The following is a 22,134-nucleotide window of genomic DNA, read 5'->3' as shown; positions in this document are numbered from 1 at the left end:
AAAATGTCACATTAAAATGTCATTAGCATGGATGGTAGGAGTTCATCTACCAAAATGTATGATCATTGACAGATCATCAATGTGTTTATCGGTATGATTATGCTGTGTGTGGCAAGATGACACAGAAGCCTAGGAACCATTAGTAAAGAAGCAGTTTATATTTCCTTCTGCATTTTGTTTCACACAGTATGTGATCAGGACCAGAACTACTTTTGTCTTTGCAGGTCAAGCATGACATGGAATGGTTAGAAAACCCCCCGAGGGGAGTGATTATCCATCCACTGACCTGTATCCAGGTTGTTCCACTGACAACCTGAGAAAAGGTTGCCAAGTGTTTTCAAGCCATATTTTCTATTCAAAAGGGTCTGTCTTTGTAAACATGTCAGACAACAATCAGTTTACTGTAGATAAACCACACAGATTTGGAAAGGCTATGCTAATACTCATGGCTATCCCAGTTAACATGGGCCAAGAAACGTGACATGTTCTTTAAGGAGTTGAGGCTGATAAGATGTGAATGGTCAATAGGGTTAACCTCAACAGGCAAACAGGATGCAGGTTAGTAGTGACGATAATGTGCTGCTTGGACAAAAATAACTCTGTTACCATTGTTACTCAGTAAAACAAAGATATGTGGAAATATTTATTTTTAGACAAAGATGATGCAGACAAAACTTTTACTCATCTACTTGTCCGGAAGCTTTGGACTCTCACCTGATGACAGGCACCTCAGAACTCAATGTTCAACCTGCTTACGTATTTGAACATATTGATGCTTACTTTATGAGAGTCACCCATTGGGCAGGTGGTTGTAGAGAAGCTTTTTTATCTCAAGACAATAAAATAAAAACTGAGCAAAAAAAAAAAAGGTTCCTTTATGAATGTAATTTATTTTTCTTACTATTATTCCAAACATCAAAACATACATGCTGTGCATTTTAGACAGAAACAGATTCATACATTTATGACTATTGAGCATCCGTATAAATACCATAAATAACATAAATGGATTTAAATAAATAAATACACTGTTGGTTGTTTACTGATGGTGACCAGCACCTGTAAATTATAGTTTCAAATTATTATTTTAATTGTACACATACGATACCCTGTATTTTATCTGCGTTTATAAATAAATACATGTGTTCAATAGGATGGTTGGTCATTGTCTAAATTTGTAGCAAAAGTGTGCAGACCAATTCGAGATTAGCAAACTGGTGAAACACTGCGCAACATGTTAAATCAATTAGATATTTTTAATGCAAAATTGAGCCTATAAATATTATTTAAGATTTAAAGTAGACATGAGTGTCTTCTTCTGGACCTGTAAACTAATGTAACAAATATTCAAAGACTGTTGTTAGATATCAGTTGGACCATGAGTAGTTCAAGAACGCTTGTGCGTTTCCAAAAACCAACAAAGTTACATATTCTATTTTCGTAATAGATATGTTCACTGAATCATCTCGATCTACCGGCCTACTTTTGTTAGAATCCCTGGCCATGCCTTCATAAAGCATCTAAAGCATGTAAATATGTAGGGTAGACGTGGGTCTTGCATAGGCAGCGCTACCAAACAACAGCACTTAATGGGTAAGGGTATTTCTCAGACCAGCTGTTAAAGACCCGACGTGAAAACAGACATTGTGTCCGGGTACACAGTTACAGGTCGTGCCCTCATCCCATCGTTCCCGTAATACGCGGACTAACGTTGGAGTTGGTGGAATGCACGTTCCAGGGGTCGTGAGTGGATGGAGACAGAGGTGTCTCTCTTGAAACGTTAACGGCCCCTTCTGGAAATTCAACCTCCTGGTCGGCATCCTCCTCCGGCATCGCTTTGGAGTCAGAGCCTTCTTCGGTCTTCCCATATACGTTGTGTGGATCGGAAGGATCAACGACACGGTTTCTTTTCTCCCTGTGCAGGAGGCGCTCCAGCGGCACCGTGTTCTGTTCCGAAAGGAAGAGGGACGTTTGTGGTAGGTTCTGACCAAAGGCGTACACCTGTCTTGTCCCTTCCAAGTTAAACAAGATGCCGGTTCTGCACGAATAGTAAACGTCTCGGTGATTCTCAAGAAGTTTGTGGTTGAAAAGACAGTCATCCTTCTGGCAAGTAGGCTGTAAACATAACATTTTGGATTTGAACATAGAAGTGTTCGAAGCAGAAACAAATAAAAGTAGTTTAAGATGAAGAATTAGAACGATATTAGAAAGAATATGCAACCAGTGTAGTCTGTAACACGTGCGTAAAAGGCGCTTTTGTGCACAGTAAAAATCATTGTTTGATTACTGAAAATTCCTCCAATAAAAAGTAATAACAAAGTTTGCATTTTAATAAAGACCATCACATTTATAAAAGATGAACTTACAGAACTGAAAGGGTTACCCGCTGTATCCATACACAAGTAACGGTTACTTTTGACACCAAGGATTGCAACACGTTCCCTTGTTTCAGCCTTCATCAAAATAACACCTGTAAAGAAAAAAAAAAAATGAATACAAAAAGTTTCAAATGAGCAAAACACCTAAACTTAATGAGTACAAAGTAACTTACTGTATGAACTTCTAACGGTAGTTTTGCGCACATGGCCATTCAAACTAATCTCAAGGTAGAAATTGTTTAGGTCCGTCGATGTCTGCAGGTGCACATATCGTCTTGGATTCCCCCAGTTGGATCCAACAAGTGGAGAGGGGTTTGGGAAAGAATCCACAAGTCTGAATCTCTGTAGCAAAGCCAGTAGGAGCATGAGGACTATGTTCCTCATTCCATATTTCTTTCTTCCTTCCATTCTTAAAAAGAGTGAAGGTTGAATCCAGAAACTTAGAAGTTGAATTCTACTGCAAGCTTGGGGAAACTTCAGCTGATTCTGTGTCCCAAGGTCTGAACGCAGCTCTATTTAAAGGCCCAAAGGGCCACTCCTGCTCGCATCCTTCTTACGCAGCGCTCGCCCCCAGAGCAGATGTGCGGCTTTCTTGCTGCGGAAGAAAGGGGGCCATGTGTCCACCTCTGCCTTTTCATCTTAAGGTATTGGTCAATATGTATACGTATAGTCCTGTTGCGCCATCTAAGTGATGGTTTCCTTTTACATTTCATTTGAACATTTAGGTCCTCAGCCATAACTGTTGTACGTTTAGTAAGACTAACCAATATGAAAATACACAAATGTCATTAAGAAGAATTCGAACTTATCTTTACAACGTAAAATGTAAATGTGTTTCTCAATGTTTTTCTATATGGCACGTTTCCGTCAAACATAATTGATCAGAATGTCAAAGTTAGACGTTAATTTGTGAAAACGTAACATTTAGGCAATGGTTTCATCTTTACGCACCTGCTTGTAATACTGTAGTTCGACTTGTTAATGTACACGATTCAAATGACACCAGCAGAGGGAGCCACAAACTTACGTATTGAGAATAATGTGCAGTGGGAGTGACACTCAAAAAAACGCGCAGGACTTTTAACTGATGTCTATTGAAGGAGAATATTTTATTCAAGTCACATATCTGGTGAAGCTGGGTTTGACATTTGAATGGCACAAAACTAAGAATGGCATGAGGCCAAATGACAACCATTCCAAACATTCTAAAACAACCAACTTAAAATTCTGGCTATTTGCTTCTCGGTAAGGACCTAGTTTTATGTTACACTTCCCCACACTCACCATTCAGTACAGCATACTTCTCTTCCAACAGGACAGATTATTCTAAGAAAAATAAAGACATTGATTTTGTGTACTTTTCAGGGCATCACCATTTGGCTGTTTTTGTCTCTGGTATTCCCTGTAAAAGAAAGGTGAATTATGTGCCTGTCATCCTTCATCACACACTGCTTAAGAGCACACCATGACAACAACCAATTAAAAAAAAAACTTTTATTGGTATCTTAGGAATACAGTAGACTTCTGTGCATAGCACATACGTACAAAAATAAAAGGAAAGACATTTTTTCTTATATTAATATTAAGTAACGTAGCAATTGTTTTCAGAAACAAACTATCAGAGAAGTCTGTTGTTTCCTCAGACAGTTACAACAAATCCAAACTAAGGCAGAAGGTGAGGTATATGTTTACAGAGAGCAGGGGTACAGGTGAAAGCTCACTCCCCTTAGTGCAGGGGTACAAAACAATGAGAGAAAAAGTTCTGCCAACACACACAGGGAACACATGCAGACACACACACCTAACCACGCTTGGGGTTCTGACATATTCTTGCATTCTGCACTGCACATTCTGCACTTCTTGCACTGAGACTAATAGGATCTCATCTACTGAAATGAACAGATAACACATTTCACAAATGATGCCCTCTCAAAAGGTGAGACCCTCTTAAAAGACTTTTTGGTCAAAGCTGAAACAAAGCTTCTCCATGCAGACTACAACTTTTTACCTTTAGGTTCCATCTTTAGGTTTTGTAACCATCCTTTTATCATGTTCAAGCATGAGAAACTCAATGTGTTTTTTTTAGCTCACTTTTCTTCACATTTTGTCCAGAATTTTTAAGATGTCTTTGATAAGGTGCACCTTGGGATTATAGACATCTTATAACATTATTAACGGACAAGGACAAGATAAACAAGGACAAGATAAACTCTCCTGTAAACACGTGCATACACACACACACACACACACACACACACAATACACACATACACAGAACACACATGCCAGTTCAGTTGTAAAACCGAGTTGATATTAGTATATATTAGTGCTCTGCCTGTCTAAATCATACTTTACAAACAACAGTCATAATGTAATTTGTTCTAAACGTGTTCATGATGTGAATAAGTAACAATTGACAACACAAAAGATACATCAATACAGAATGACAGTGAATGTTTTTTGTTCAGCTGTGCCAATCATTATTCCATAATACATGTATCCCATGCAGTGTCATCCCACAACAGCAACAAAACCTTTTCTACTCAACGACACTTTGATCCACATTACATCAGTCACGAAATTATTCCTGTTGGCGGATGGCATGATAATGAGCTAAAGGATTGCAAGTTTTGGGGTTACAATCTTTAAAATAAAAAATACAAAACTGTCACAGACAAACTAGCATAATACCTTGTAACTTCCATTTAATTCTGATAGGAAATATGGGGTCATACAGACTGTACCACAGAAAAAAGAAACTCTCCAGCTGTTCTAGCTGAATGTGCCACTAAGGCCTTTCTGATAAGTAATTGTAGGGTTTGGAAAAGCTGCCTATTGTGTTTTGTCATGGGAGACTGGTTTTCAGGTCACATTAGGTTATTCCTGGGAAGCACACTGGCCCAAGGGTCTGTTAAAGACAGGGTGTACTAGGGAGGCACTGCTCTGCTCTGTGTGATTCTGCACTTTTCAGCCTCACGCACTGCATCAAGTCTGCAGATGTCCCCTCCCAGAAATATCCAGAGATGTACTAGCAGAATGTGGGGAGGAAGGGGTGTAAGGAGCTGCATTTCATGCACACGCACACACAAATGCACACACACACGCACACACCCCAGCTGTTCTAATATCACCAGGAGAGAGATAAGATTGTTTGAAAGCACTGCAGTTCCCTTAGCACATGCATTGTCAGGCATTATAATGTGGAAAGTAACAACTACTCGCTGTAGAATTCCTCTTTTAGAGCTACATTTACAGGAGCAGATATGGACAAGATACAGGTCTTGGAGGCCACTGATGGTCCACCCATAGTGGACTACTAAAACCACTGTCTGAATAAGATAAATAATCTGTATACCCTAGAGCTGAAGGTGAACTAGCAAAGTAATACTAAAATGGGTTTGGTGTAAATGCACTCAGTACAGAGATACTAGCAGGGCTATCACAAAGTGTTGGGTGGGACAACGGTGCCCCAAATAGCAGAGTACCACGGACACCTGGTTAGGACCAACGGTGGTCTGTGACCTTGAACTAAAATAGGATTGAAGCAGAAGAGGAAGCTGCTGGGTTACTGCTGGCATCCCAAGGTTCCTGGGGGTGTAAGTGATTGGTGGTGGGCTGATAATGCTCAGTGGGGGGCTGTTCAGGTATGTGGGAGGCAGCCTGACATGTTACAACAGCCACATTCTTAGGGAGTTTCATCAAACAAAGAGACAGCAGGCAGGATTGTCCCATACGTCTTTACTGGGATTAAAATAGTCCAACTCTCTCAGTGCCAGGGTGTGGTATTATGAGAATCAGTTTAAAAGTAACCAGCAGCATGTTAAACAAAAAAATCACAAAATAACTGAAACGTCCTCCAATTCAGTGACACACATGGACGATCTAATAACTGTTCCATAATTACATTTGAAAAGATAGCTCCCAACACCTAGCCTGACGTTGTCATACTCATAATTCTAGTCAGAATATGAGTCTGATAACTCTCCGTTGGGCTGTGAGTATGGGGCAAACAAATGCCTCTTTGCTCAATTGGATAGACCTACAACCAATCAGAGCAACGTAATATGTTGTTTGTTGAAAACAAATTCAACCCAAGCGCTCTTTGGTGACGTGGTTGATTACGTTACTGTTGATCATCTGTCCATCATCGTAAAAGGCCTGCCCAGACAATTTTATTGGTCCAAACAGCTCCTGTTCGGACATAGTTTTTCCCCAAACGAGACACCCCAGACCGTACTTCCCGACCAAATTTTTGTGGGCAGGGCTAAGTTGGGCTGGCAGCCAGGCTACCCAACACCATCTCCACTGTAGTTGCTGCTGCAGTGAAGCCTGCCCACAGCACACACCTCACTCAGTGGAAATCCATTGAACACTTCAACAAACAAATAAATATGTGTGGTAATGATTCTTACCAAAAACTATTAGGCACCATCATTGATGGTCATTGTGCAACCTGAACTCTGTTTTGCCACCAGGCAAAGTAAAGCTTCTCTTTCTCTTTAGCAATGTCTCACATTCTCACTATTTACAACATTGTTAATTGGCTTCTTAGTCAGGAGCCTGTTTAGACTTTTTTCCACAGCGATGCACAAAGCTTGCAATTTTACATCTCACACACTTACCAGAAGCACCAAAACATAAGTATTTGGATTGTATGCTAGCAGTGTCCCATGTAGGTGACATGTAGTATTTTTCCACTGTGTGCTTGCATGTTATTAATACAGTTAATCTATTCATTTCAGAATGCAAAAAAATAGAGTTTTGGGCCAATATAATTTTACACCAGTTATGGATAAACATTTATCCAACCCTGTTATTATTATGATTGCCCCACATTATTGAACTTCTAAGTGGGCAGCTAGGTTCACCTCAGGCTCCACCACTACACAAAGCTGAGAGTCCTCGGGTCTCACTGTTCAAACCTAAATCAGTTCGAATGACATAAAAAGAAAATAAACCAGAGATAGTCTTGCCCCCCTGAGGCCCTCTTCAGAGTGTCAGCCTATTTCTGACTTCAGTGGGTGTATCTTACATGCAAGAAGAAGGGGGCCACAAGTGGGAACAGCAAGGCACCTTCACATCGTGCAGCAAAAGAAGTGCATTTAGGTTGTCTGGGGTTCCCCTGGCTGGACATCAGTGTTCAACAGAGGAGTCAAGCACTCAAAGCCCTCAGAGAAAGGATAAACTTAGCAGGTATTTTTGAGTATAACTCCATGCATCCTTCATCCAGTCAAGTAGTTCTTTGAGGTAATAAAAAGTATCCATTTCATTCTTTCCAAGGATACAGCTAGTCATCCATCCCAAAGACGGAGTGAGGTGAACTTCTGTTACAGCAAGCACCAAAGTAAAGTGTTGAGACTGGCAAAGTAGTCGTCTTCCCCAACAATAATATTACAAACTATAAGCAGCACAGAATGGCATAATACATCAGTTGTAATACAAAGTTAGCTATCCAAATAATGTGTAACTCTTGCAGTCCGCCGGTCATTACGGTAAATGAATATGTATTTTCTATATTACCTGGAAGAACATCCACATGTGCAAATCAAAGAGTTTTTGCGAGTTCTGCTCATAGTCGAGTTCTGCTCATAGTCGGGGGAGGAAGTGTGTCACTGTCATGGCGGTGGTAGCCTTATTGCCTCTCTTCAGCCGGCCATATTTGCTGAGGGCGATGTAGGAGCCCTTGTAAACAAACGACTCGTAGGCGTTGTAGTTGTTTGGCAGCAAGGTCTCCTTGAACTTACACTCTTCCCGAAAGACAGGCTAAAAATGGTAAAAGCAGAGAAAATCTAAGGCGAGACCCACAACTGAACATCACTTTACATGCCTAGTTTTGAAATGATCTGTCTTTGATGGAATGGCATTGCAGCTGGAATGGCCTGAAGCACTGTCTGTATTAGCCAATTTTCTAGAAATTAATTGGAGGACGATGATATTTGGCTCAACATTAAAGGCATTCTGAATAACTAACACTCACATAACCTTAATGAAGAAACTAATTCATAAGAATTGTTTTTGTTAATGGCCTAAATGGTCAGATATAATTCACAGGTGACACAGCATTACTGAACAAACTATTTGTTAATAATTTAACTTAACATTGTGGGTTTGTTCAATCATAATTTAAGATGCTCGTGGAACTTAAAATGAGCATAACCCTACATCAGCAACGGTTCCCTGCTGTGATTCAAGTAGGCCTAATTATACTAACTCACCAATGTACAAACACAAACCAGTCTGGTTTATCATCATATGGTGATGTAATACATAGATGTATACATACATATATAACTAACTGTACCCTTTTAGTTCGTGTTCCATGACTAAGTGTTTTTGGCTAATTTGCTCAAAGAGAACAGAACACGCTTGTGTGAACCAAGAAGCTATCACTTATTGGTAATGCTGGTAATACTACGGTGATTAGCCTACTACATTTATCCGTTTTCAATCACGACAGCCTACATAATCACACATTTCCACACATCATTGCGTATTTTGCCAGCGATATTGAACATGATGCAAATACAAGTACGCACACCTACCGTCCCGTATAACCTTCCTCTGCTGTTCATTGCGACAAACAGCCCACTTCTCACTCCGTACATGCTTATCACTCCTCGATCCACTGTAGAGATCTCTATTAGACCTATCAAACGAAACATGACGTTAAGGGAACCCTGGCAGAGGTTATCAATGCGAGTAGAACAAAGACGTGCACTATGCAGCAGTGGGTGTAACCTTGCAGGTGACGATATAGTCCCTGTTCAGCATTATTTTAGCATTTTGTGTTGATTTCGCATTTCATACATGAGTATCTCTTAGAACTATACTTTCGGACTAGCGTGCATGGTAATCGTTTCTGGGCCGCAGAAGGAGCCGGTGTAAAAATAAGTTGGTGTCTATATTGGTCCAAGCATTCATGTCATGTTTTGGCCTGGGAAGATATTTAACACTGACGGATACAAGGTTTTTTAATAGATTTGTCTTTGGTTTAAGAGACATCCAATGTTGCCGACACCACTGATTAAATATCATGCATGTAAAGATATGCTACCCAGGTTAGTGAAACTTGGGAGAACTGCTTTCACACACCCATGTTTGCAGTACATTAGGCGGATATTAGGATGTACTCACTGTATGGGTTCTCATTATGTATACCATTTATCCTGCCATCTGGGAGAACCTGCAGGTGAAACCCAATGCCTACGTTGCAGTAAAGTCGCCGCACTCTCTTGATACCCAGCAAGTAGTCGTTCTCCCAGTTCATATCTGATTTCTCGCCAGAAATCCCCAGAAAGGAGCGGGAGAATAGGGTCTCCCACCTTCTTTCCAATAAAGTTGCATTAGTCCTGCTTGGAATCGGATATGATGACACAATCCCCAAAACAGACCCCAAGAGAACAATTGCAGTCAACGTCCAGTGCGTGCTGGCCTCGTAGGACATACTGATGAGGCACCTTTGCGCAATTGCCATCCGGTTTACCTTCAGGGCACGTGGTCAGAGTTAACGGCCCTAAAAATACCGCTCTTCTTGTTTTTCTTCCTTTGGCATGGTGGTAAAGGATTATTTTAAGAAGGCAGATCAGAGCGTCGGGCATGGAACGGTGGCCCGGGAGCCGAGGGCTAGAAAAAGGAGAACGCGCGACTGAGCTTGAGGTGGTGGTGGTGATGATTACCATCTTTCGCAGCTCCGCGCCGTTGGATTGGCAACGCTGGCCGTGGAGAACACCACTCACCAAAAAGCTATCTCACCTTGCCAGGCACTAGCATCCTGGTATGACATCACTCTGACTTCACTGCTTGTTAAGAGAGGGGAGGGAGAGAGAGTTGCTACCCAAGCATGTGTGTGCGCAGCGCAGAACCGCAATCCTGATGAGAGTGTGGTCTCGACTCTGTTCCCTCTCCTGTGAGGAGGGGGAAAGAGGAGTTTCATTGGATAGCGTTGAGCAATCATGGGATGCGATGGGTACGGTGGCAGAGCCCAAATCGGGACGGTGGTCATATGTCGGACAGGCTGCTTCCTTATTTAGAATGAAGGTGTAAAAACAGTCCAGTAGTCACCGGAGAGCAATGGCAATCCTGTCTGCCACTTCCTTAGCTGTTTGTTCAGGAAGTTTACACAACGACATATTAGAATGCATAGACGCACCGCAGGTTGTTATAGTAAGAGAATACACCTGCTACTTATGAAAACGATGCCACAAATCCGTGCACACTTTTGTCAAGATTCCGATAGCCTGCATCCCATCTTTGAAAACATTGTGTCATTGTCAGCCTTCAAGAGACCATGTTACGCGGTTCCCCAGGTGCTCTTTGATGCCAGAGAGCAGTCACACCGGAAGTTATGAGGGTTTCCGCCGTTTCCAAAAACGTAACTATTCTATTCCTTAATGTTCCATTTGTAGAGTTCATTAAACATGATATAATTAAGCATTTAATTATTAGGCAAGGTCAAATACAACTTGAAATAGTCTAGAAAATGACATAATTGTCCTGTTATATTGTCAAGATACTGACAAAAACGCAACAGTTCCACGATAATCCTGAAATGAAGGGGTGATTTTCGGGTTTAATAATAATAATAACAACATATGACTACATATGGTTCAATCTAGATTCATCCAATATAACCCATTGTTTCAGACTTCCTGCGTAAGCCTAGTCTATCAAACCTGAAGTCTGAATAGGCAGAAAAAAAACTTGGATTGCGACATTGAGTAAAGTTAAATCAATTTTGAGTTGAAACCGCTAATGAGGCTGAGACTCATGCTTTGCTGAGCTCTATGACAGTCTACAATAGGCAACCTCTGACAGTTTGAAGCACGGTTCAAACTGTGTGATTAATGGCAAGCCAGAGGAAAAGTATGGTATAAACTGAAACTAAAATAATAAGATATAGGCTACAGTGTGTGGGGATTTTGGCATTCTTAACCCAGCTGTTAGGACATACTTCTTTTATCGGTCGCCTACGTGATGGATCATATCACATAGCAAGAGTACAAAATATGGGGCTTCAACAAAGACAACTGCAGTTGACCTATCAACTGCTATTGTCCATTGCAATCTGACTAGAAATAAAGGATTCCACACAGCTGCACAAAGATAAAACAAATAGCAGGCCAATAGCAAGAGCCTTCGGAAACTGGGTCTCCTACTGTAGGCTACATGCTTTCAACACAACATTCTGAATTTCAGACGACATTTTCACACTTCATGCTTTCTATGAGCTGAGCACAATACATTAAACATTATTTTAATGACTATGCCATATGATACATTCCAGTCATGTCCATCAGTTATCTAGCATTAACCTCAAATGGTCTGGGTATTACTAGATGTAACATTGGAACTCCCTCGGAAAGTTGCCTGCTGGTTAGTATACAGCAATTGTTATTGGCAGGTCAGCTGTCTCATTGCCAATTACTTGGTTTATTCAACATACACTTACACACACAAACACACACACACACACACAAATCAATCATAATGGGCCGAACGATAAAGTCCAAGGCTTTGTGTACATTGCAGTGTAAGTGTAAGTAACTGGATATACTAGGATATCAGCCCCCTCAATTAGGTTTTTATTAACGTGGGGTTAGAACATGATATTGAAACAACAGCTGGGAGTGTGCTCTGGAGGAGAATTGTTCTGACATGACATCAGAACCAATAGAACACACTGGCAGTGTAATGGCTTAAAGGACAGATCTAAACTATAAACGAATATTTGTGAAATAAAACTCACAGGCCTTGAATTTATAAGATGGACTGATGTTGGAATCACCACACATTCTGGGCCATTCAAATTTAGCAGAGTACTCATCTTCTTAAATAGCTCCTATGTATCGCCACATATTTAACAGTTCAACTCCCTTAACTATCATATTTCAGCAACTGATATAAGATAACTTTGAACTTGAACCCAAAACTGCAGGACTATAATAAGCTTGTTCAGATCTTCAGAACGAGGAATTAATTTCAGTGTTATGCGTAAGGCGTAACGAGGCTGTTACGTCCATGGAGGAAAATAAACTGATTTCATGTTAAGTTAATGGAAACACTGTCCCGGAAAACTATGGATACAACTTGGAAACATTTTCTTCCTGACAGAGTTGATCTACAGTCCAGAAGAAAAAGGGAGGATGAGAATGATTCTTCCTGTTATGTATACTCAACCAGTGCTCTATTACTACATTTGCCAGGAAATGTAAGCTGCTGCTAGTATTAAGCTATAAGAGCACAGCTTGTTAGAAGAGAGTGTTCAGAACAAAGTGTACAACTAAATCACCCTGCAGTTCCCCCTGGTGCAGCTAAAATGAGCATGAGTGACTAAGGGAAAATCCAAAAAGGTAGAGGTGACTTTTGATTCACCTTTTAATGCTCCGAATGATGGATGACAAAGCAAAAAGTCTGTAAAAACGATTTAAACAGACTACAGGGCTGTTCACACAGGAAGTGGTTATCACGTAATTAGATGTGCTGTCTTACATACATATTAATACAATTATGTCTTGTAACAGGATAGGAAAAACAAAACGTCTTTACATTTCCAAAAGGTTTCTATAATGCAATGTAACTTAAAATAAGTTATACCAGCAAAAATGAGCTACAGTATGAAATGAAATTAAGCCATCAGTATGTTTATTTAACTCGAAATGATATTGCAAAAAACGTTATATAGCATTTCTTATTGTTACTATTATGGTAATGATGCAATAGTGTTTTATGACCAGTGATACCAGTGTCACTCCCATGTCTATTCTAAACAGGAGCAATTGCATGTTATAGCCTATAATCACAGAGATTACAATTTATTGGTTTTCCAACAACAGGGGACACATCTCACCATGGACAATGATTCAACTAGGCAAAGTTATCACAACATTATCCGAGGAGGGATAAGCTATTGTATGTGTCTACATCCCCATAATGAGATGTCCAGCTACACAGGCTAAAAACACCAGCTTGGGTTAAGGCATATCTGGGCCTGATGAAAGGTTCCCATATGTCATATTCCTATTGCCCAGTATTTGGTTTAGGCTGAAGGAAGGGAGAGAGATCAGAGGAGTTGTCAGTTGCTGAGTCGGCACCCAATTCCCCTGGCTCCTCTTCCCTTACCCCCAGGAAACCAATACCAAGCCAGGCCTCCCAGACCTAGCCTAGGAATGTAAGGCATTCTGTGACACATTCAGTCACCGCTTCGCACGTTCTCACCCCCATAGGACGTAAACAGTGCCACCGGCTTGAGAGCGGTGTGAGGGTGTGACTACCACCTTGCCCTGCAGAGTGATTTGTGTGCACGGGGCAGGAGGAGGAAGCCGTGGGCGCTGGTCAAGGTAATTGGACTGATGGAGGACAGGAGATGCTAAGAGATGGCTCTTCTGTGGGTATGAGTCATCCTGTGTAGTGATTCTGTCATACTGCCAAAAAAACTGTGTTTCCATAATCCCCTTTCAGTCACAGCGTCGGTAGGACAGAAAGGACAACCAGTGATAACTCTTGCTGTACCTGATTGGGAAGCGGACACATTGAACATAGATTATGATTGGGCTCCTACTGGATATAACCACCAAATATAAAAAAAGAACAACATAACATTACAATTTTAACATCACATTTGTTTAAAAAAGTACATTTATATATACTTATTTTTAAAAGATTCATTTAGGTTACATATTAACACTGCTAAAATGAAGATCCTATCTTGAAATGACCGTATGTAGTATCATGAAACAGTGGATCCCAAACGGTCTAAGTAAAACAAAATATTATTACTGAAAATTGGTAAAATTCTTTGAGTAAGCCTTATTGTCAGAAAGCCCAGTTGGATGACAGTCAAAGGGCAATGCTTGACATTGCAGAAAAATGCTTGGCTTGCACTTGACTCTAGAATAACTTCCTATACAAGGACCAAGAAGTGACTCTTCTGTGTGAAGGTCGCCCCCTGGTGAGAAACAGTGGTAAATGCAGTTCATTATTGTCCAGGGACAGTAATTCACTGCATTGCAGCATTCATTGGGACACTGGAATGTGTCTGAACTGAAGTCATTCAGTTTTAGAGAAAAAAGACTTGGGAGATTAGTTATTTAGTCTGAGAATGGAAATCTCAGAAAAAGATGAAGGTGATAAAACAACATTTATTTAGTTTTTTTTAAGAACAGTCAACTTCAAATATTTAAATTGCTCGCAGAGGGACACCTTTACTGTTAAAACTATGTCAGGCCCTGCATTGTGAATGTGTCCCTGAGGAATATTAAAACAACAAGGAAGCTGCTATGTAAAATGCCTTTTGGATTTAAAACAAAAAACCTCAACAAAAGTAATTTCAGAAAAACCATTATTTCGTAAAGCAGGATCAACAGAGAGATGATTTATACTATATTCCTATGTAAATCAAATGTAAGAGTTGTATACATTTGGTACCTGCAGTTTACCATGTGATAAATTAACCGAGATAGTTCACAATGCTTTCATGTCAATCGTGTGGAGAAACATCAGTCCTTAATTAGGTTACATCGGATCTGAGTGCTGTGTCAGAGTGTTTGCGGAGGCTGATTGGTCTATAATGGTGGGTGTGTTTCTATGTCAGCAGCACAGAGACTGTCAGAGCCTCTGAGACAGCCAGTCTCTCAAGCTGAGAAAGGTCCTCTGAGATGGACTGTCGGTATGCTAAACATACAAGACAGCTTGCTGAACACACATTAACACATGCACAGAACAGCCCACAAACGCCTTCAGCAGTCTCTCGGGAGATTCCGTCAATCAGACGTTTATGTCTATCTATCACATTTTTTGTGAGGGCAATTTATTCTAACTACAAAATAACTGCTGAAAATGTAATGAGAAAACACAAATTGATGATTGTAAATTAGTAAAATCCAATTCTAATAGTAGGTGGATACTTGAAAGTTGCATTCCATGATCCTTACCCTCAGGAAGACTGACCACGCGAGCTAAAAGCACTTGTGCCTCTCACCGTTTCAATTTGCTTAGAGGCAGTTGTCCTAATGAGTCTGATCCTGTGTGCCCTTTAAGTGCCACGCTGGGGTGCAGAAAACAATGCTGTTTTCGAGATACTATTTTCAATGGTGTTGGAGTGTAAGACTGGCAGGCCTGAATGGCTGTGAGGCCTTTGATGCTGTTTTTATCTCCATAGTCTGTCAACACTTGTAATCATACTGTAGAGGCCTGACCTGGGACCTGACTCTGCCAACAACTTCACAACCCCTTTCTCTCAACTCAAGTGCCTGCATTCTTCCCAAGATGATTCAGCAGCACATATGAATGAGTCAACGGCATTGATGGTTTATTCATGTGCACTGCTTCCGCTCCTTTCCCAAATATAGAACTCTGTGTTCTTGTTCTGGTCTATTCTGGATATTTGAGGATGGAAATATTTGCAGCAGTGAATATAATGTGGACTAGAACTGTATTATGCAGCCTTACAATAGGGTGGTAACAGGCTGTCTACTCAAGTTTCATCAAGCATAAAACTATTTTTCTGCGCATGTTGTAATCAAAACGCTGATCAATACAAGCCTTTATTTTGGTCTTAAATTTACTATCTTCAATAAACTATGAGACGCTCTTTCAGACACACTGATGGAGCAAGGAACCTGTGGTCAAACCCTGGAGTGCACTTCCTTAAGTCTCTCTGTGATTGTTTCTCTACCGCCTCACATCCCACTAGCAATTAGTATTGTGGCAGACGATTGAGTGCACAAAAAAAGTATTCAAAAGCGTACACTTAAATGGAGAAGACTTAGAAAACAAACTCCGGAACACACTGATCGAGTGACCTGTCTGCCCACTCCGGTTACCCTGAGTGCCAGAGCAATGGTTTCTGTGGCTGGGTTGCGGTTAGAACTGGTTTATGCCAAAGACATCTGACCCAAGGCCATTTAAAGGTTACAATAATACCACGCATACACATCCAGGGTACCGGATATCCGCAACACTTAGTGACAGGTCAATTCATATTTAAAGGGGGTTGTATTGGATCCAAGACCCCTAAAGATGATACATGACTTAATATTAGTACTTTTTATTTTTATATTATTGACCTCGTAAGCCTATAGTCAGGGATTATTTAAATAATAATTCTAGATTGATTTGTTCAATTTCATTGGGCTACATTCTAAACTTGATGGCTGATTTAACTATTTCAATCCTTCATCCTCATCCATATTGTGAATGTACCTGGCGACCTAATACAGAATCATGTGTCTAAACATGTCTCCTCTTTCACCTGTGCTATAGCAGTTAAGAATGCATAACATCCTCTGCTAAGGAACACCCATATAAGGCTTGTTAGTAAGTTAATCTGCATTGCACTCCAAGAGGACCAGGCAAACTGCCACTCAGTAATGCTATAGGTTACATAATGACAGGATTCACCTCAGTGGTGAAATAAAAAATAAAATCATTGTCCCTCTTAAAACCACCACTTCCATCTCCTCCTTCCATCTCTTAAATAAGCCCTGTCTAATGACATCATTACCTACAAACAAATAAACACATTTCCATGACTGAATGATGTGAAGTGTATTGCATGCAATACTATATGGATTGCAGACTACAACAAGCAGTCTGCACATTCTGAAAGCCCAAAATATTATGATCATATGACTTTGTCTGGGTACATGCAGTGGTAGAGTAGGGTGCTATTACCACACTTTTACAACATACATGTCTGAAGTCCTTTCCTGTACATAAAGTTAAATAAAGCCATATATGTGAATAGACTGGGCTAATTGTTCACAAATACCACTAGACTGGTCTATGGTAGTCTTGTCTAATTTATTTGTCCAATATATAATATACTACGGCTACTACTTGTGTCAACAACATCAAAACACCTTGACAAGTCATGTAAATGAAGCAAGACCTTGTGACCGCATGAGGGGTGTGATATTTTGGTCTGAGCTGGAGGCAGTGCTGTAGGAGTGGAGGAATGTGTAACCGCAAGCCCTTTAAGCCCATGGCTGCATGTCTTCCTCCCTCGTCTGGGCTCGAGGATATGGACCATCATTGAACATCTCCTCCAGCAGGTCTACTGTGTGACAAACCACACCCGACAGCCACCCACCCACAAACTAGAAAATGACAACCCTCGGAAGGCTGGTGCGCTCTGGTGAGGTACCGTAAAAGAGAAAAGAATGGAGCTGTGATTGCTTCCGGCAGACAGTGGGCGGGCTGTGGACGTGTCGCTCTCATGTCACCCACCAGGTCAATCCATCAGCAGTCTGGGCCTTGTTGAAGACCAGTCACACAGTGCCATCTGCTGGGGTGTTGGAGGTTGGCCACTGGACGTCTATGGATTCTGTGTGACATCAGTCTCTAGAGGTTTTTCAACCCATCCTGGCTAAAAGACAACCACCAAAAGTGTCAATACTCCCCCTCAATTTTAATAGGTAGTGTTCGGCTGTTAGAACTGGAGGCTACAGATCAATATCTGTTCTTTGGGAGCTTGTTTACTGTGTAGGCATGGTAGCTGCCAAGATTGACATTAATTTGCTAGATAAAAAGCTGAATCAAATAATGTTTTTATAAAAATGTGAAAAGTTATCTCTTTTTGCATTGTAATTTGCATGAGCATTTGTTCATTTGTTTGCATTACTGGAATACTTTTTTTAAATGTCAATGCTTTCTCTAAGGGGAACTGGAGAAACACTGGCTAACATTAATGAAGTTGAAACAATATAGTGCACTCACTGCCGTTCACTAGGAAATAGTGAACAAGTTTACGGAATCAGACCATAGAATCAGACACAACCACAACCATCGTTTTTCTCGTGAATAAATGTAGGCTTATTCCAGAATAGCAGATTCATCATTTTACTCAAGTTGTAGGAAATGCTTCTAAGTAGCTATTTTATTTGCTAGATTAATAACTGAAGTCGTTAGTTTAATATTTAGTAGAGATGCATATATTTGCTGGAAATGTGGACATTATATTGTTGAAGCGCTGTTTTAATTTTAGTTGAGCATTTACAACGCGAATCTGAGGCTACAAATGGTCAGATTTATCAACATAATTCAGTTTTCGGGCGGGCTACTGCTTACGGTTTTGACTACAGTGTGCATTGAACATTGTTGAAATAGGTTTCAAGCTCAAATTCACGCCAATCGATTAAATAATTATTAGAGGACACAGAAATGGAGCGACCGTCAAGGTTTGTTTATAGCTTTGCATGCTAGCACTAGGCTAGCTAAATAGGAGGCTATTAGTAAAGAAATAATGAGCTTGTTGGCTAGCTATAGTATAACGTATAGCTTCTTCTTTTTTTTTATAACACCGCACATATTATTCGAAACAGACACGTAGGTTGCTAATAAAAAGAGATTGTGACTTTAACACTAATAAAACTGTTACTAGAAAACGGCTTGGATTACCGAGAGAGTTCAAATTCAGGGACGTTTTGTGATTGTATTGTAGCGTTACTGTAGTTCTAGCGAGCGTAGCACTATTACTCAACCTAATAGCTATAGCCATTATTAGCTAGATTTATGCCAAGTTAGAACAATATAGAATGTGTTATCTTAATTATTGATTACCCCCCAAGGAAAAAATAAACATAATCTGTGGATTTTGTTGTTTTTTGCTGTCAGGAAAACGAAGGTTGTAAACTATTCTGTCGTTGATCAAGACTTCGATGATGGTGAGTTCCACAGAATGTTTATTTTTGTGTGGGATGAGGTGTTGACCAGTGTTGTGTGTTGAGGTGCTAACTTTTCATTTTTTTTTTACTAATAATTTGAGATATTATTGTGATAAAATTGCATGCTTAGCTACGCATCACTGTATTCTGTCGTCCTGCCATAGATGAGGATTTTGCCTTTGTGAAGGCACCACCCAGCAAAAAACCAAGGGAGTGTATGAAAGACATTGAACAGGAAAAGCCCAAGAAGTCTTCAAGCAAGTCATCAAGTCAAGAGAGTGACGCACAGTCTCTTCTTGGCTGCAAGCAAAGGTTAGGAAACATACTGCAACAACGCTGTAATATCTTAGCTATTAGGGTGCTCACTGGTGCAGAGAAGTGTGACAAAAATAAGAACTCTTACTAGAATGAGTCTTAAGTGACGCACTTCTCATGATGATCCATATGCCTAATCTCAAACAAAGAGCAACATGTGTGGTTAAGCAATGTCTAATGGTTGCAAAGGGCATGTTCGGAATGTGACACAATGGCTCATACATAATGGCATATTCACAACTCTTCTGTGAGGAATTTTGTTGTGTTTCTCAAAACATTTTACTGTCTTTGTTTCTTTTAGAGTACCAGTGCATGACAAGTTGTATAATAGAGATTTAGAGGCAGCTCTTACCCTCTCCTTGCTCCAGAATTCCGACTTAAAAGAGAAACATTGTTCTACTTATCAAGGTTTGTGTTAGTCTGATGATTCCCCACACATTAATTTGTATTTAATCATTACCATGTTGCCTTTGTGTTTAATATTTTCCAATCCATGAAATGTTGTTATATGCTGTTTTAAATAACACTTGGCTTCATTACTCTATTTTCCTTATGAAAAGATGTAAAGAACCAACCACAAACAGATAATGAAAATATAGATCCAGCATTGCACCTTACAAACTGCAGTGTGGACATCAATGTTTTGGGTAGGTTCCCCGCCCAATTCCCTGCTAATGTTGGTCCATACTTCCCCAAACCATCTATACATTATATTAAATCTGTGGATTCTTTGGTCAAGCTACCCACAGAGGTTGGCCATTGAACACTCACTGTGGGTGATCTCTTTCCCCAGGCCTTGACAAGATAACAAGTGAGCAGGGATCCCTGTGTGGCCTGTCCAGACAAAGAAAGCCTGCCTGCACAGCCCCTGAGAAGCAGAGGTCAATGCTGAAGGATGAAGATGAGGACTATCAGCCTATAGTAACAATAGGTTGTTTATTCAAAACAAATGCATTGGCATCTTTTTATTCTCTTCATCCCAAATGTGTTTTTATGCCTTTAGTACTTTATTTATATGAACGTCCTTTCAGATGCGGAAAGCGAAGATGACTTCAGTGATCAAGCAGAGAGTGAAGACAAGGAGTTTAGTTTAAAGAAAGCAAAGAAAATAAACAAGAAAGAGAAAATCCCCCAAAAAGATAGAAGTAAACCAGCACAGGTCTCCAGAAAGGGAACGCTGGCTACAACAAAGCCATCTCAAGTGAAGCCACACTTAACAAGTAAGCATGTGAAGTCAACGTTCATGTATTTTCAAATGTTTACCTTTCTAGATTTCTATGATCTAAAAGGTCTCCACATTTTTCATGACACACAGCAAATCCTACAATGGTCAAAAGTCGGACTGCGGCCAAACCTGCACCCGTATCAAGGCATCCTTCCACCCCTCCTCTGTCCAGATCTACTGTCTCTGTTAGTCCAACTCCAGCAGGGGGCAGAATACCCAAATGGAATCCTCCAGGTAAGACAGAATGATAATAGTTCCAGGTTATCACCATCCCTTAAAAGGTTGGCATGTCCTAAACTGAGGGGTTTGTCCTCATGCCTTTTAAATCTTTGGTGAACTGTCCAGCTCACTATCTTTTATCTAAACAGCTCAGATTGGAGGAAGTCCAGGGGCATCCCAGAATGCCGAAGGGAAGTCCCCTGGGCAGGGTCTACGGCTTGGATTGTCCCGTCGCATGAGGGTCAAACCTCTACACCCCAGTGTTGCCATCCACTGAGTGAGTTGTTTCAGTGGCCTGCTTCTGGAGACATCGTTATTTAGGACCCCCATTTCACTGTCTGACTTTTTTGTCAATTTGTCTTTGCAATGTTTTTAAAGTGTAACAACTAAGTAATATTATATTTATTAGACAGGTGCCCAATATTATTGTTGTCCTTGGCCATTTTCATTTTAGGACCATAGTCTAATGTTTCTACATTGTATATCAGATCACTATAGCAAATTATATGTTATATCACTAGCAACATATGAATGGTCATCATAGCTCCATGGACTGGGTCAAAAATATGCTATGCCTAATTATTATTTTTTCACTAATATTTTAGGCTATTTCTTCTCAAAACAGGCATAAATTGATCCATCATTCAGATACACGATGTGTTTGTAAACATATGGAGAGACTGTAAATATGTGATAAAACATTAAAGATTTAATTGTAGGCTTTGTGGCATGTAATTATTACACTCAATATTCGTAAGGCTACCACACACCCAAGACGAGTTGTTTTAGGTGTAAAATGGCATAGATAGGCCACCTGTTGGTGAATGTTACTTACTGCAACTCCAGTGTTTTACATGCCTGTTGCGACCGATATCGCATTGAATACATTCAATGATGAACGTTCATTAAAGTAGCCCTACTCACGCTATACTTTTCTTCTATGAGCTCTCTCAAAGTAACGATAATTAGCCTACAAAATAAAAAGTATCTTCTGTAGGCTACACTTAAACACTACTGTCTCGCTACGTCATGTTAAAAATAAGAATTTTGCCGCTATTATGACAGAATCATGATAGCATAATGAGATGGCACAAAATTGTAAGCCGCCAACCCAAAATAGCCTAAATGTTCCGATTTGCTCGTGATTGCACATGCAATCATGAGCACAACTAATCCATCCTCTGGACGAAAGTGAGTAAGTTGTAGGCTAACAACTAGGCATGTATAGTTGCATTGACTAGATACGTTGATGAACTAACTTCAGGATATTGTGTAACTTTTAAACAATTAAGGAAAGAGCTCAGAAAGAAGTTCGAGAAACTTATCACAGACAGGA

At 40.3% G+C, this 22,134-nt stretch overlaps 3 protein-coding genes across 4 annotated transcripts; 1 reads left to right on the top strand and 2 right to left on the bottom strand.

The window, feature by feature from the left end:
* Positions 1 to 1,113: 1,113 nt before the first annotated feature.
* On the bottom strand, positions 1,114 to 2,866 carry fgf23 (fibroblast growth factor 23). Of its 2 annotated transcripts, none has more exons than XM_047023063.1 (3): positions 2,552 to 2,866; positions 2,367 to 2,470; positions 1,114 to 2,115 (listed from the first exon to the last, which is right to left on the bottom strand). In XM_047023063.1, exons 1-3 carry the CDS (start codon positions 2,784 to 2,786, stop codon positions 1,678 to 1,680), a joined length of 777 nt encoding a protein of 258 aa, XP_046879019.1. In that variant the 5' UTR covers positions 2,787 to 2,866; the 3' UTR covers positions 1,114 to 1,677. The 2 variants fall into 2 exon arrangements, with proteins under 2 accessions (XP_046879019.1, XP_046879020.1); XM_047023064.1 differs by having other exon boundaries at positions 1,114 to 1,947.
* Positions 2,867 to 6,446: 3,580 nt separating this feature from the next.
* On the bottom strand, positions 6,447 to 10,709 carry fgf6b (fibroblast growth factor 6b). The gene is made up of 3 exons (XM_047023205.1): positions 9,513 to 10,709; positions 8,921 to 9,024; positions 6,447 to 8,141 (listed from the first exon to the last, which is right to left on the bottom strand). The coding sequence occupies exons 1-3, from the start codon at positions 9,850 to 9,852 to the stop codon at positions 7,965 to 7,967; spliced, it is 621 nt and encodes a 206-aa protein (XP_046879161.1). The 5' UTR covers positions 9,853 to 10,709; the 3' UTR covers positions 6,447 to 7,964.
* A 7,690-nt stretch (positions 10,710 to 18,399) lies between these two features.
* rad51ap1 (RAD51 associated protein 1) lies at positions 18,400 to 21,516 on the top strand. The gene is made up of 9 exons (XM_047022888.1): positions 18,400 to 18,553; positions 18,990 to 19,039; positions 19,204 to 19,351; positions 19,656 to 19,762; positions 19,915 to 20,001; positions 20,148 to 20,285; positions 20,386 to 20,574; positions 20,670 to 20,813; positions 20,948 to 21,516. The coding sequence occupies exons 1-9, from the start codon at positions 18,537 to 18,539 to the stop codon at positions 21,073 to 21,075; spliced, it is 1,008 nt and encodes a 335-aa protein (XP_046878844.1). The 5' UTR covers positions 18,400 to 18,536; the 3' UTR covers positions 21,076 to 21,516.
* The last annotated feature ends 618 nt before the right edge of the window (positions 21,517 to 22,134 follow it).

This window comes from Hypomesus transpacificus, chromosome 7, assembly GCF_021917145.1.
Source record: "Hypomesus transpacificus isolate Combined female chromosome 7, fHypTra1, whole genome shotgun sequence".
Classification (NCBI taxonomy): domain Eukaryota; kingdom Metazoa; phylum Chordata; class Actinopteri; order Osmeriformes; family Osmeridae; genus Hypomesus; species Hypomesus transpacificus.
Note: the sequence above shows the minus strand (reverse complement) of the source record. Positions and strands in the feature narration are given on the sequence as shown.